The sequence below is a fragment of the Salvelinus sp. IW2-2015 genome, linkage group LG4q.1:29 (genome assembly GCF_002910315.2).
Source record: "Salvelinus sp. IW2-2015 linkage group LG4q.1:29, ASM291031v2, whole genome shotgun sequence".
Lineage (NCBI taxonomy): Eukaryota > Metazoa > Chordata > Actinopteri > Salmoniformes > Salmonidae > Salvelinus > Salvelinus sp. IW2-2015.
In genome coordinates, this window is record NC_036842.1 from 74,894,154 (window position 1) to 74,909,859 (window position 15,706).

General features: G+C 47.3%; 1 protein-coding gene across 1 annotated transcript; it reads right to left on the reverse strand.

Annotated features, from left to right (window-relative positions):
- Window positions 1–721: 721 nt before the first annotated feature.
- On the reverse strand, window positions 722–13,280 carry LOC111961006 (zinc finger homeobox protein 3-like). Its single transcript, XM_070439791.1, is given in 12 exon segments — window positions 722–3,355; window positions 3,459–4,017; window positions 4,061–7,110; window positions 8,027–8,274; window positions 9,220–9,442; window positions 9,615–9,670; window positions 9,673–9,754; window positions 9,757–9,815; window positions 9,818–9,880; window positions 9,883–10,218; window positions 10,381–12,193; window positions 12,932–13,280. Coding segments are annotated over 11 exon segments (7,308 nt in total). The 5' UTR covers window positions 12,158–12,193; window positions 12,932–13,280; the 3' UTR covers window positions 722–2,500.
- Window positions 13,281–15,706: the final 2,426 nt, after the last annotated feature.

Sequence of the window (15,706 nt, forward strand, 5' to 3'; positions counted from 1 at the left end):
AAGCCAGCGACACAAGATCAGAAACATACTGGTACACAGACCTGTGGAAGGTTTGGGCTAGATACAATCCAACCTGCCATAGAATAGCTATGCAGGATCTTAAGTATAGAAGTATCTTATCTTTATAGTATCATTGTAACTTCTTTGTATCTTTGTTTAGAAACCACTGTCCACATAATAATACATTACTGAGTAAATACTGCTGCCCCAAGTATCTCTTTGTTAACATCAGAATAAAAGGTCAGGTTATGAACAGCGTCATGTGTGTTATAACAGTTTGTTGTTATTAAAGTATTACAAAATATGTTAGCAGCCAACTGGACATCCTCAAAGACTGAGATAGATTCTTCCATCTGGTTAGAAAGACATTGACGAGGAAAACATTTCAACCACTCTACACACTGCAATGGCTCTGAAGTAGTTCCCTACTGAGTATGGTACACTAGGAGCTGGGGTTTGGTTCCCTACTGAGTATGGTACACTAGGGGCTGGGGTTTGGTTCCCTACTGAGTATGGTACACTAGGGGCTGGGGTTTGGTTCCCTACTGAGTATGGTACACTAGGGGCTGGGGTTGGTTCCCTACTGAGTATGGTACACTAGGGGCTGGGGTTTGGTTCCCTACTGAGTATGGTACACTAGGGGCTGGGGTTTGGTTCCCTACTGAGTATGGTACACTAGGGGCTGGGGTTTGGTTTCCCTACTGAGTGCACTAGTAGCTGGGGGGGGGGGGGGTTGGCTTTGAGAAGTGCTCCTCCATCCTAGTATAATAACAGGTTTTGGTTTTTCTGGAGGTTACAGTGTACACTCACCAGTGGCTTGGTGAAGACAGATACAGCAGTTCTGATACAGTCACTCTTTCTTCCCAACAATCAATGTTACATTGTCAAGTAAACTTTTTAAGTTGTTTTTTGTGGGATTTATGCATCGATGGTTACAGTGTTATTGTCTTGGGTTGTGTTTTAAAGCATTCGATATTATCATAGTTATTACTGTTACTATTCTACAGTAATATTATTACATTTAGAGATCAAAAAAGATGAGAGAGAGAGAGAAAACGAAGATGGAGGAGAGGAGAGAGAGAGAGAGAGAGAGAGAGAGAAAGAAAGAAAAACAGAGTGTGTGAGATAGAGTTAAGTGCACACAACATCCGAAGTTTTCATCAGTATAACGTCAGTAACTCTCGGTGAGTATGGTCCGTCAGAACAGAGGCAGTCTCAGGGGAGACTGAGTCGACCATATAAAAGCTACATACTGTACATTAATTTACCCCTCACACCATTTAACATTGTAATAATGGAACCATCAATTATGGGTCAGAAAGCTCAGATCTCTCAAATCCAGAGGTTTCTTCAGAACGACCATTACAGGAACTTCATATCAACAGTCAATATTTACATCATAAGGTTTCGAAACAGACTTTGTGTCTGGCATTAGGAACAGAAGAGAGACTAGTACATTATTATGACCAAATAAAAAACAGTTCAGTTGGCCTGAGTATAGTAGACATGGAATTATATTACACTACGTATTGGTATTTTTACTCAAATAAGAAGAAAAGGCAACTCCACATCATAACGCCTACATTATGTTCTCATACACCACAAAATAACACTTGTCTTATCAAAGCATAATAACGACCGTTAATCCATAATATTCATTTTCATTAACATTTACTTAACACAGACAATGTTGTGTAGTGTTTGGTTAAAGTTGTGACATATATTGGTCGACCGTTATCAAAATAGCTTCTTATATGACCTCTCACATAAAGGACAAAGTGGACTTAGCTCAGTGCTATTTGGCCTATTATCCACATAAGGAGCGTTCAGTACATGTGCAGTAGAGTCATCATTGGCTTGAGAAGGTTGAGGTCTGCTTCAGCACCACGTAGACCAGTCAGTCTACGCACCAGTCTCAGTTCTACTCTTCACTGTATGGTCTGTACTGTGGTTTGGAAATGAAAACCACCATGTTGACAACACAATCCACGGACATGTAAGGTTTTGGTTACGAGCTTTGGAATCCAAGCCAGTCTTTGCAGATGCTCTTTGTAAAGAATATTTAACATTTTTGTTTTCCGTAGCTGCTTTTGTTTCTTTCAGTTTTCTTATACTTTGAAAGAACGTTATATACACTAAAACGTCTAACAGTTTGATACTTGCACTAGTAAAGTCTTTAAACAGACACATACTGTGTCCTGGTTCTCCAGATTCTATGGTCAGAACAGGGACATCTGTTGGCATGGAGGGGTTAACTCCTGAGGTATCGGTTGGAGGACAGGAGAGGAGGGGAAAGGAGAGACAGAGGAACAGAGGAGTGGGGTCTTAAAGCTCTAGAGGAGGTCTGCCCTGTGATGTTTTGGGGCTGAGTAAGGGGTGAGGTACACTGGTAGAATGCTCTTTGGCTTCTGTGGCATCCGGTTGGTTTATTGTTGTGAGTGACGTGCACTTAGTTCATGGCTGTGTGCGTTCTCTCCCCTGTCCTCTGCTGCCTTTCCCTCTATCCTGTGGTGGGGTCGACTCTGAGGCTCCTTGCCCTCTTCTCCTTGGCCCGACCATTCTGAAACCACACCTGCACCACCCTGCGTGGGAGCCCCAGCTGCCGTCCCAGGCCCTCACACTGCAGGGGGCTGGGGGTGGGGTGCTCCCTGTAACAGGCTCTGAGCTTGGCCACCTGCTGGGGGGTCATCTGTGTACGCTGCCTCTGCTGCTGCTGCTGTCGCGGTCCATGCCTATCCACACTCTCAGACAGACTTGGACTGGAGTTCTGGTCACAGTCATGAACGTTGAAGCTTGCCATCCCATATTTGTATCCCAGAGACAACAGATTGCTATGGTTACCCTCATGAGCCTGGTCAGACGAAGGGAATATTTTTACTGACAGACCTTCTTCCTCTTCCTCCTCTTCCATGTCGGGTTCGTTCAGGTCAAAGGTCAAATCTGTTTCCCCAGAAATGTATTTTCTCTCAGTGGGGATGACCCCGGGGCTTGGGGAGGGATGAAAGGGGTTCGGGGAGGGATGGAGGGAGGGAGGGAGAGAAGGATGGTGGGAGAGAGAGGGAGAATGCTGGAGGGAGAGTGGGGGAACCTCCCTGTCTCTGTAGGATCCATGGTTGTGAGAAAAGCTGAAGACATCAGCGGAACCTATCTGATGAGACAAACCATAGGCAGGTCTGTCAGTCTGGGACCAGTGGCGGGCCCTAACATGGGCGTCCAGGGCACTTTGAGCCTTGAACAAAGCCCTACAGAACGGACAGCGCCTGTGGTTGTCACCCAGACCCACACCTAAACCTCCTCTCCCCAGGGTCTGGAGCTGGCCCTTCCTCTGACGAGCCCTGGTGTTCTGGAACCATACCTGAGGAAGGACAGACAAACACAGCATTATTACATGTTATTACACAAAATATGATTCAGCATTACAGAATTAAAGAAATGTTACTATGATAATGATAAAGTACCTGCACCACACGTTTCTTCAGGCCTGTGTCCCTGGTGATGCCCTCCAGTACAGAGCGGGTTGGGTTGGAGTTCAGACTGTAGCGCTGGTACAGAACCTCTAGCTGCTCTGCACTGATGGTGGTCCTCTGGCGCCTTTCCCTCCTCTGCTCATCCCCCTCTCCCTCCCTCTCTCCCCCTTCCTCTCCATCACCGGCCATCACATCACTCATAGGCCTAACCTCTGTCCCTTCCTCCAGCCTACGCTTCAGAGAGGGCAGGGCTGGGCTAGGAGCACAGTGGGTGGTAGTATATGGGGGTAGAGCTGAGCTAGGAGCACAGTGGGTGGTAGTGTATGGGGGTAGAGCTGAGCTAGGAGCACAGTGGGTGGTAGTGTATGGGGGTAGAGCTGGGCTAGGAGCAGAGTGGGTGGTAGTGTATGGGGGTAGGGCTGGGCTAGGAGCAGAGTGGGTGGTAGTGTATGGGGGTAGAGCTGGGCTAGGACAGAGTGGGTGGTAGTGTAGGGGTAGGGCCTGGGCTAGGAGCAGAGGTGGGTGGTAGTGTATGGGTAGAGGGCTTGGGCTAGGAGCAGAGTGGGTGGTAGTGTATGGGGGTAGGGGCTGGCTAAGGAGCAGAGTGGGTGGTAAGTGGTATCGGGGGTAGGGCTGGGCTAGGAGCAGAGTGGGTGGTAGTGTATGGGGGTAGGGCTAGGCTAGGAGCAGAATGGGTGTTGGTGTATAGGGATAAGGGTGGTTGGTGGCAGGACGATAACAGGGACTGGTACTGAAGCATTGACTGGAAGGCTATGGGCTGCATTAGACCAAGGGGGAGGAGAGAGGGGTCTATGGGGAAGGGAAGAGAGGAGAGGTTGGATAAAGGAAGACGGGGCAGGGGGAGTTGGGGTAAGGGGAGAGGGGGTATGGAAAGTTTGGGCCTGTGTATGATAGTTTGAGAGGGGTCAGGGCAAGGGGTGGTTGTCGTTGTGGTACTGTCCTGCTCTGAAAGTGGTTGTGGTTGGCGGGGGGGTGGAGGAGGAAGAGAGGGTGTTGGTGAGGCTCTGGCTTGGTCTGGGGACAGGGTTACAGATACGAATGCTGGTGGTGGGGGCACAGCTGGGTCTGTGTCTATGGCTGTTAGGGTTGCAGCTGGGATAAGGGCTGGGACTGAGGTTTGGGAGACGGAGAGGGATTGGGCTTGGTCGAGGGTTGAATCTGAGGCTGGTGCTGGGGGTAAAGGTGCAAGTGCAGGTGCTGAAGCTGGGGTTAGGGGTGCAACAACAGTAGTCTCAGTGTCCCCCGGTGTGAAGGGTCTGAGGGGGTAGAGGCGGTCGTACTGCAGCCTGTACTGTCTGGAGAACATCTCCAACACTACAGGAGGGATCATCTGGCGGTGAACAAACTCCTGGTGGCTCTTCAGGATCAGAGAGTCAGAGAACAGCTTCCCACATTCTCCACACTGCTTCTCCTCCTCCTCCAGGCATCCCTCCATCTCTCTGTTCTGCTGTCTCTGTCTGCTCTGAGTGCTTTGTAGGGCCAGCTCCCAGCCGTATCTTTCCAACAGAACTCTGAGGGCCTTCTCTGCTCTCTCCTTCTTCTCACTCTCCTGCATCTCTCCGTTCTTCTCTCCATCTCCCTCAGGAGGGGAGGATGGGTTGTACTCTTTCTCTGTCTGGTGGAGGGGGGAGTCACTGTCAGCGGTCTCAGCCTGGGTTTCACATTTCGGGGCATGGCCTGGAAACTGGATTCTATTCATCTCTGGCTGTGGAGAGGGAGGTTCAAGCCTCTCTATCTGGGGGTGTTGGTCCGAGGTGGTCTGAGGGGAGACAGCTGAGGTGATCTGAGAGGAGACAGCTGAGGTGATCTGAGAGGAGACAGCTGAGGTGGTCTGAGGGGAGACAGCTGAGGTGGTCTGATTCATAAGGGTTGTGTTGGGGTTGAGATGCAACCCCCCAGAAAGGTAGAAGGACAGGAGCAGCTGCTGCTGTAGAGAGAATAGGCTGTCTGGGGATAAGGGGAGGGGAGGGAAGAGGTTCCCGTGTTGGAGAATCTCTGCTGCTGAAGGGAGGTGCTGCTTTAGGAGGTTCTGTTGCAGTAAGGGGAGGTGTGGGAGCAGTGTTGGACTAAAGAGCTGGGGCTGGAGGAGGGCTGTGTGTTCCTCTATATGGGCCTGGGCTAACTTATGTTGCTGTTGTGGCATCTGGGCCTGGGCTACCTGCTGTTGGAGTAACGTTAGGTCCTGCTGTCCTCCAGATGCTGTCAGGTCCTCTACTCTCCGCCTCTTAGCCTGGTGGCCCTCAGCCTTCCCAGAGACACCCACACTCAGCTGGGCTTCACTGAGGGAGGAACAGGGACTTGGGGAGGAAGGGGCTGATCTGGTGGCTGTTGGGGTGGTTCCCCTGGTAGATACCTCTCCTCCCCCTGGTGAACGGCTGGAGGAAGTGGTCTGAACCAAGGCTGGAACTAGGGTTTGGCGGGTGTGGGGGTTCAGTGATAGCTGGGTCCGAGCTCCACGGGCTCGTGTCTGGTGCAGTACAGAACGGAGGTGGATGTCCAGGGTGGAGCTCTGGCTGTAGGCCACCCTACACATTCTGCAGCGGTAGGGCCTGGGGTCAGGGGCCAGGCTGCAGCGGTAGGGGCTTGGTTCCAGGCCCTGGGGGGTGTCAGCATGACTGGGGCTGGAGTCATGCAGGGCCCGTCTGGCTTTGGCTCGGTGGAGGTGAGACACAGAGTTATAGTGGACCAGCAGGATGGTTCTCTGAGTGAAGGACTCACAGCAGAAGGAACACTTGTAGGGCCGAGCCGGGTCCAGGAACCGCTCCAGAGTCGGGTTCGAGCCCTTGATGAGGGGGCTGGGTTCTGACCCTGTCTCCTCCTCCTGCTGCCCTGAACCCTTGTCACTATTACTAACCCCTGGACTGGGCCTCTCCTCCTCATCTGGGTCATCCTTTTCATCCTCCTCTCCTTCATCTCCCTTTCCCTGCTCTCCCTCCTCATCATCTTCCTCCTTATCCGTCTCTTCTTCACTCATACTCTCCCCCTCCTCTTCCTCCCCCTCCAGGCTGGTTTGTCGTTGGACGTGTGCTCCACTCTGGTCAGGGTGTGTACCCTGTAGGTGTAGGTCCTGTAGGTGTGTGTTGAGCAGGTGTCTCTGCAGGGCCTCTTGGCTGCGGCAGCGTCTGGGGCAGAGGTGGCACTCTGTCGCCGCCCTCATGGCATGGTACTGCCAGTGCAGCTTCAGCTTCTCCTGTGTCCGGAATGCTAGACTGCACCTGCCACAGCGGAACCTGTAACCATGACGATCAGAGGAGGGAGGGGCATCGCTGGGAGGAGAGGGGGGTAAGGTGGATGAAGGGAGGTGGCTGAGGGAGGGAGAGGGAGGAGTGGGGGGGGGAGGGGGAGAGCTGGGGGACTCTGGGAGGTGAGAGGTGTTGTCCTCTGCTAGATGCTGGTCCTCACAAGGACGGGTGGGCAGAGCAGGGACATCTTTGGCTGGTATCACTTCTTCTTCATTTATATGGGAGTCGTTTGATTGAGACTCATTTCTGAGGGACTCCTTTGCGTAAAAGTCGATTGTGTTGAAATCGTTTGTTTGATATTCGTTTGTGTTGGAGTCGTTTGAATGGGAATCCCTCTGCAGTGTCTCTTTCTGTAGAATCTCTGGCAACTCCACTGCCACCTGGAAAATAATCCAACAACAAAGGTTTTGAACGTCAGTCTGTCCAGATGACTGATTGCCTTTATAGTCAGTCAAAACAGTGTCTTTCCTGTTTGATAGTGCAGATGGAATAATAATAGTGATGCTCCTTTATTGTCAACATCACCTCATTCTCCCATTACACACTTTACTTCTAAATCAATGAATAATAATACCAGATAGATTGAAATAGAATCAAGAGTGTTTTTAAAATCAACCACACACACAGAAAGAAGACACACACACTTGGCATGGCAGAGACAGAAGAGACACATACACATATGCGGGTGCAGCAGTGAGAGAGTGAAGGTCAGGCTTAATCTTGAGAGAGTAATTGGAAAGCGAGGAACATAATGGCCATCATCACCCCAGACTGAATTAATGAACCTACACTACTATCAGAGAGAGAGGGAGAGGGGTGGAGAATGGGGGCTGTGGTGGCAGAGAGATGGAGAGAGAGAGAGAGAGAGAGGAGGGGTTGAGAGGGGGTGAGAGAGAGAAAGAGGAGGCGCAGAGAGAAAGATGGAGAAAGAGGGGGGGTGAGAGAGAACAAGGGCCACAGAGAAAAAGATGGAGAGAGAGAGGACGGGTGGAGAGAAGAATGAGAGATATGAAAAGGGATCGAGAGAAAAAAGGGAGAGGAGAGGGTAAGAGAGATGAGAGGAGAGGGAGGGGTGAGAGAGGGATGAGGGGAAAAACAGGAAGACTAAAAGGAAGAAGGCAGTCAAGTGAAGTCAGAGAGGGAGACAAAGAGCACTTAGCATGCTGGGTAAAGTAATGGAGGTTGGTGATGTGGAGAGATGAGCACTCTTTGTTTGCTAGAGACACTAAAAGCAAACTCCTTCAGCTTGATTGCACTTCTGCTTATGAAAGGTAGCTAGAGCACACACACACTTACAGTGCTCATGAGCTTGTCCACACAGTCCTGGGCCACACTATGAGTGAGTGTGAGGTGACGTCTCAGGTGTGTGTGTACCAGTGTGTCCTGGCACAGTGGGCACTTGGCAGTAGTCTGTTGGTCAGTGGAGTGTTTGTCGGTTCTGTGGTTTTTGGGAGAGAGGGGGCTCTGTGTCTCCTCCAGCCAAGAGAATGATCGCTTGGCTGGGGATAAGGAATCTCTCCTCTCCCCCCCCTCACTGCTTTCATCTAGAAAGATAACACATATGTTAATACACACACACACACACACACACACACACACACACACACACACACACATCACACCATCACCCACACACACACACACACTATTGATTTTCTATTAAAGAGCCTCCTGGGATTCAGACCAGTTCATTCAGACAAATACCTGCTATGACTGTTTAATACAGAGTAGCAGACAGAGTTAGACCAGACAGAGATAGAACAGAGTACAGTAGGAGTCATTAGAAGGGTACTCGGAAGTCTAGTTTCTGACCCTCACTAAGCCTAGTCATGGACTAAAAAGCATGCTCACTGGAGAATCTCTATTGACAGTGAGGGTAACTAGCCCTGAAAGTTCATTCTGGAATATTACAGACATTTGAGTCATTTAACAGATGCTCTTATCCAGAGTGACTTACAGGAGCAATTAGGGTTAAATGCTTGCTCAAGGGCACGACGTCAGATTTTTGTTCACCTAGTCAGTTCTGGAATTCGACCAGCAACTTTTCGGTTACTGGTCCAAAGCGCTTAACCGCTAGGCTACCTGCCACCTACAGTTCAATAGCAGTGAGTCGGTAGGTGCTCGTTAGCTGTCTGGTCGGTGATAGGGGATGTAACGAGCATGTGTATCGACACAATCAATTAAGCCCAATTGACCTCCTCGACTCATAATCATTATCATTCAAATTTTCTCTCTATCTATCATCTCTCTCTTCACCTTCCATCTCTCTCAAGTTCTCTAATTTCCTCTTTCATTTGACTTATCCTAGGCCTACAGTTAATTTTCTCTATCTTATTTATACATTTGTTCTGGACTGATGTACAAAATATGGTCGAAATTCCCTTCTGCCATGTCTACAATAATCCCATACTTTTAAATTCCTCAGGAGGAATGAACAAGTGCACACTTCAGAGAGAAGGGAATGGGAAAAGATGAGCTGAATTTCTTACCTATCTCAGGACTGGTACACTTCCTGATGCTGAAGATGGCAGCTAGCTCCTCTCCTTTATTCAAGCTCCTCCTTTATACAGCTGCAACGGTAAGCTCTCCTCCTTTATAATGACCCGTGGAGTGGGTGTGTCTCAGTAGGTGGAGTTTAGAGCGGGAGGAGTAATTACACAAGACACAGTGGAACGACCAGGAGCCTCCAGCTACTGCACTGTATACACTGCTCTAAGAACTAGAGAGAAGGGAAAGAGAGAGGGGAGTTGGAGTTATACAAGGTGTGATAGAAATAAATATGTACAAAATAAATCTGGTCTCTGTGTTTTATTTGCTGTCTATATGCCAAATTTTCTAAACAATTATATAGCCCAAAAACAGCAATTATTGTGTTTGTACTGACCCTGTAGACTCTGAGGCTGGCCTGGTGTTGGGAGTTGACGCTGTGTATTCTCAGTTCTCCAAGCTGGTGGTCTGGAAGTCACACACGTTACACTTCAGCTGGACCAGGTTGCCTGTAGCAACCAACTTCCAACTTCCTCCCAGTCCACAGCCTCCCCCTTCTCCCCTCTCTCCGAGAGGTGGGCAGCACGCTGGTAGCGGGCCTGTGTCTGTCTGTCTGGCAGTGCAAGGTGAAGTTAGCTGTGAGGGGGGTGCTGTAGCCACAAGCCTGCAATAGCAGCCTCCGGCCACCAGACAACGCCACTCAGACTGGGGCAGGGAGCGGGGGCCACTCAGGTGAGACCCAAGAGACTCCAGACTGTCAGAGGAGAAACTGAAACACACCAGGCACCGGACACACACCACGGTAGAGTGGAGAAGAGGAGAGAGAGACACGGGGAGGAGGGGGAGAAGGGGGAGAAGAGACAGGGGAGGAGGGGGAGAGGGGGATGGAGAAGGGGATGGTGAGGAGGAGGGAGGAGGAGAGGGGGAGGGGGTCAGGGTTGAATCTGGGGCAACTGGCTCCTCTGCTGTTAGTTGATGCATATCCAAAGACTGCTGCCCACCTAGAACACACACACACACACAGACACACACACAGACAGGCCGTGACAAAACATACATATAAGCATGGATATAATCAAGTATCAACCTAACTTGATGTGCCAGTGAACAGAGCCCAACAAAACAGTAATTTAGTATGTGTCAGTGTGTGTGTAGTCTCTCACCTATGCTGTGTAGCAGTGTGAGTTGAGGAGGCAGACTCCTGCAGTGGGCCAGGTAGTAGCTTCTCTGCAGCTGCAGTACGTTGTGTGTGTGTTTCAGGCGCAGCACATTTTGTGTGTGTTTCTCGCTGGTGGTGTGTATGCGCAGGTTCCGCGCAATGCTGGTCTCATAATCACACACCTCACACCGCCACCTCTTACCCTGGGAGGAGGTATGGCTGGGGTAGGGCGGTGTGTTTTCAGGGGGCTGCGTGACTTCGGGGTGTGTGTGTCCGTACACCTGATCGCCTGCCGTGTCTCTGACAGTGGAGCCCCCGCTGTGTGTGCTGTGCGCATGTTGTGTTTGTCCCGCTGCCTGTACGTTGCTGAGGTGTTTGTCTGACTGCATGTGTATGCTGAGGTTTCCTTTAGAGGATGTGGCGTAATCACACACATCACAGCGGTAGGGCTTGTACCCACAGACATAACTCTCCCCCCGGGATAGACGAGGATGGGCCTTCCCTGTGCTACAGTACAGACACACACCCCTTGACCCTCCACAAACACAATTCTCCCCCAAGCCCCCACACACACATGAGCCCCCAGACTCTGGGTGTTTTTCTCTGAGGTGGACTTGCAGTGTCTGCTGGGACTTGTAATGCCAGTTACATTTGGGGCATTTAAGCGTCTTGCAGGAGTTCCGGGAGTGCATCAATGCCATGTGACTGTTCAGTGAGACTGGAGAGGAGGGTGAGGAGGAAGAGGAGGGAGAGGAGTGGAGGTACTTAGATACAGTCTCTATGTTCTCATCTCCCTCTATTTCTTTCTCTCCATTTCCCTCATCATCATCTCTTTCTATTTCCATCTCTCTATCTCCATCTCTCACTTCTGGGTTGTTGTTTGGTTTTGGAACTTTGGCGGTGTCTCCATTGGCAATAAGGGAAGTGTGAGTGGCGTCTGCCCTACCATCATCCTTAGCAGGTGGGCTGGTGGACTTAGACAGAGCAGACTGCTGGGGTTTAAAGCTCAGAGGAAAACTAGGACTATTGCCCTGCACTTCTCCTGTGTCTCTCACCTCTGTCTCGTTCTGAGGATAAGGAGAGAAGGGGGAAAAGCTGGAGCGCTTTGGAGAGGTGGAAGGAGAGGTAGAGTGCTTTGGAGAATTGGAAGGTGATAATGAGAGCTTTGGACAGGTAGAAGGAGAGGTAGAGTGCTTTGGAAAATTGGAAGGAGTGATGTGGATGTTGCTGTTCAATGTGCCACTGGCCATAACAGTGCTGGAAGCAGAACTGTGCTGGCTCTGTCGAGGTAATAGACTACATTTGGATTTGGTTTGGCTTTGGTTTGAGATGGCCTCTTCCCTCTCCTCCTCCTCTTCCTCTTTCTTCTCTTTTTCCTCTTCTCCTCTGTCTTTGCTGCTGAGGGCTGGTGCAAGGTTTTTTCTTCCCGTTTCCTCTCTGTCGTCCACTAGTAACAATCTTTCTTTCTCCTTCTTCTCATTTAGCTTCTCTTCCTTCTCTTGCTCTTCTTTCAGTGTCACACCATTATTCTGTGAGTATATACCCCGTTCCCCTTCTGGGGTCTCCTCTCTGCCTGCGGTCCCCTCTGCACCCCCCTGCTCTGTCTGGATCAGGTTGGAGGGCTCTTTGGCAGGGGCCGGGGCTGAGGTACGAGAGGGCGACCCCTTACAAGGAATCACTTCCGGGGTCAGGAGAGGATGAGATAACGGCTTGGTGCTGATGTCAGGTTCTCCTCCCTCTCTCCCTCCATCCCTTCCTCTCCCTCCCTCACCGCTGTCCATAATGGCTCCTACAGCAGCCACGCATCACTACCCCACCTGAGAAAGAGATGGAGAGCGAGAGAGGAGAGAGAGAGAGAGAGAGAGAGAGAGAGAGAGAGAGAGAGAGAGAGAGAGAGAGAGAGAGAGAGAGAGAGAGAGAGGAAGAGAGAGAAGAATTTAAAGGAAGAAATGCATGCACATAGTACTGAGTGTTAATTACTGCAACACAATAAACAATAGTCTTTGTCAGGTGAACTTCTACCTCTACTAGCTACTCCACTGGCCTTGGCTCTAAAGGTTTTCATTTACACAGATCAATAGCCTAGTCTATCATAACAAATCTAAAATGATTTACACAATTATTCCCCACTATATGTCTATCTAGTATGGGAAACCATTACTTAGGGAAAGTGTGTGTGTGTGCGTGCGTGCGTGCGTGCGTGCGTGCGTGCGTGTGTGTGTGTGTGTGTGTGTGTGTGTGTGTGTGTGTGTGTGTGTGTGAGAGAGAGAGAGAGAGGTGGGGGCATACTGATTAACGGGAATTCGACTGAATGAGTCGCGCTTTAGAGAGAGAATGATATCCTACCCTGATAGAAACTGGAATGGTGACTATGACGATGTTTATATTACTGTAGCGTACTTCTGTCTTTGTTTAGCCTACTCAAGAGATAAAAACCTCAACAGCCTGTAACGGCACAAAGCTCTTCTTTCCATTCAACAGCACAGTCAATATCCGCGATATCCCCCAGTAGTTTGAGGGATATCACGAACAGTTAGAAACAAACGCAGACTCACATCTGTGCGGCTGTGGCGGCGGCGTCTCTGGACTCCTTGGACTGTATCTGTATCTGTAGTAATCCAGTCAAATAGCGGGTCTACTGAACATCCACATATTCCCTTTGGACCAGAGAGCGTGCAGGAGAGGACAGCCGCAGAGAGAGCAGCATAACACAGTCCTCCTCTCTGTGTTCCTAAAATCGTCTTCTTAAAGCTATATCTACAGTAAACAGAGGGACGGAGGGGTGTGAGAGGGGGAGAGGTAGAGTGAGGTCTGAACATAGAGGAGAGAAAAACACTTAGCTCTTTATTCCTGCTAATTGGTTTCCTGCAGATGGCTGAGACTACCCCACTGCGCATGTGCAAAATTGCGCAGGCAGCATCAATGGGATGCGGCGGAGGAGAAAGGGAGGGGAGAGAGGGGGAGAGGGACCGAAGAGGGACTATGTGGAAGACTAAAGAGGATACAGATATTCGGAGATAATAGTGAAGTAATGGAATTATCATTGTAATGTTGATATTGTAAGAAAGGGTTGGAATAATTGGAATAATAATTTTGTCACAAAAGGTTAAAGTGAAATGTAGATGTATAGGGCAAATATAGTTGAGTAGTAGGTATATCGCCTATATCCCATCCTTGTATCATAGGCCTACCATCAGTCGCATGCTTGAAATATAACACATTATTTGACAAGTATTTATTCTTTCAATCCACACAAAACTAGACTACTGCTACATTATTAAATAATATTAAATAATACATTTAATCAGCGTTAGGCTATATCTGGCGTGCTTCAGAGAAATAGGCCAACACTAGCCATATTATGACTAAAAGAAGAAACAACGAATTGTAAAATGTCTTCTATTTTTGGTCATAAATGGCTAAGACCTACATATGTATTTATGATCCTTTCAGCTTTTTCTTACATAAGCTCTCTCTCTTTCCTCCCGTCTATTGTCATGATCATTTAATTGTGGATTTCACAATCTGTCGGTCTCTCGAGGCTCAACAGACTCAACGTACAATAACCCTGCGTCTTCACGACAATATTCCATAAACCAACCGTGATTGTATAAAAAATGTTTATTTTTTTCACCCTTAAAAACTTAAACAAATAATTGTTTAACAGAATCTGAATAATTGTTATGATAGGCTTATTATAATTGTTCATAATAATCCAGGCTAAGATAATATAGGATAATATATTATAATACAGCCTAATACAATTAATATAATATATAATAATTTCTGAATTATTATTTTCATAAATCACATGCTGTAATTACATATCTGATAGTATATGCAATTACAATACAGAATTCATGAACATTTTAATTTGTTCTGATTTGTAATGATTATATTTTAGAGAAATGCATATTATCTATTTAAATAAATAATTATCTGTGTAAATCTCTTCCTAAAACCCTGTATATCGTGCATTAAACATAGAGATGGTTATTGTGAAATAATGCATTACAATATTAAAGTAAGCTTACTTACTATGTGATACGATGATACGAGAAGCATCTGCATAGAACATTATCTAGAAAATTACACCACCTTTGCTTCTATATTCGATATGCACTCCAGAATTATAGAAAATTGTAAAACAAAAATATTAATAATAATTAAATATAACACAAAGAATTTTTTTGTTTTGTTTGCTTCTTAACCAGGTCTCAGGTTGCTATATTATATTCATTCCACACATAATGTATTATTCAACATCATGACCTCGTGTGTGTGTGTGTGTGTGTGTGTGTGTGTNTGTGTGTGTGTGTGTGTGTGTGTGTGTGTGTGTGTGTGTGTGTGTGTGTGCGTGGGTGGGGGGTGGATGTATTTCAAGACGCTTTGCTATGAATGTTCTATTTTTCATTTTTAATTAAACGAAAACGTAAAGTAGCCTATAACTTACTCATTGCAAACCAATTTAAAATCTTCAATAAAAACTGCTGTAGCGTAACCTTTTCTGACACAGAATTTAAAGGCATGTTGTACTGGGATTAAAATATTGAATTTGTCCTCTGCACCACTGTTGTTGCTTATATCCGGTGAAAGGCTATAAGGCAATATGACCTATAGCATTTCCAGAATTAACCTAAAATGTATGCATAATTAAATACTTTTTATTGACCTATTATCACATGTATTAGTTGATGTTGTTGCTGTGGCTGTTCTTGATATAAATTCAATATGCTGAATAAATCTGATTATTTTGCATAGCAGAAAGTGGATCAAAATAAACCCTAAAGAGCATCCCAAATATGCTGGAATGGTTTATGAGTTCGCCATTTTAAATACTCGTAACAATAGGTTACTTATTTTCTTTCTCTCCATCTGTAAATGTGTTGTTTATTTACATTTATATTAATCAACTTTTGAATGTAAATGATGGTGTGTTTCTGTAGGCTTACATTATATTATGATCAACATTTGATGACACTCTTCTGCACAGAGATCATGTATGTGAACGCATTCCTATCTTATTAAAGTCTACTGTTACATTATTAAAACATAAATTCATCAAATTTAGATAATATTTATAATAATATATTATACAGAGGAATTCAAAATAAAAATAAAACAGAATGTACCATTGTGTTTATCTCCGATTTTATGTCAGGCGCAGCGCGTGGAGAGATATCTCAGGGGAATATGCGCGTGTCTTTAATCCTTTGACTGAGTCAGACGCAGCCATTATATATTCACACAGAGACAATCTAGTGGACGGTCAAAAGCTAAACACACGTGTGCAGTCTCGATCAATAAAACAACCATCAGTGCAACCAACC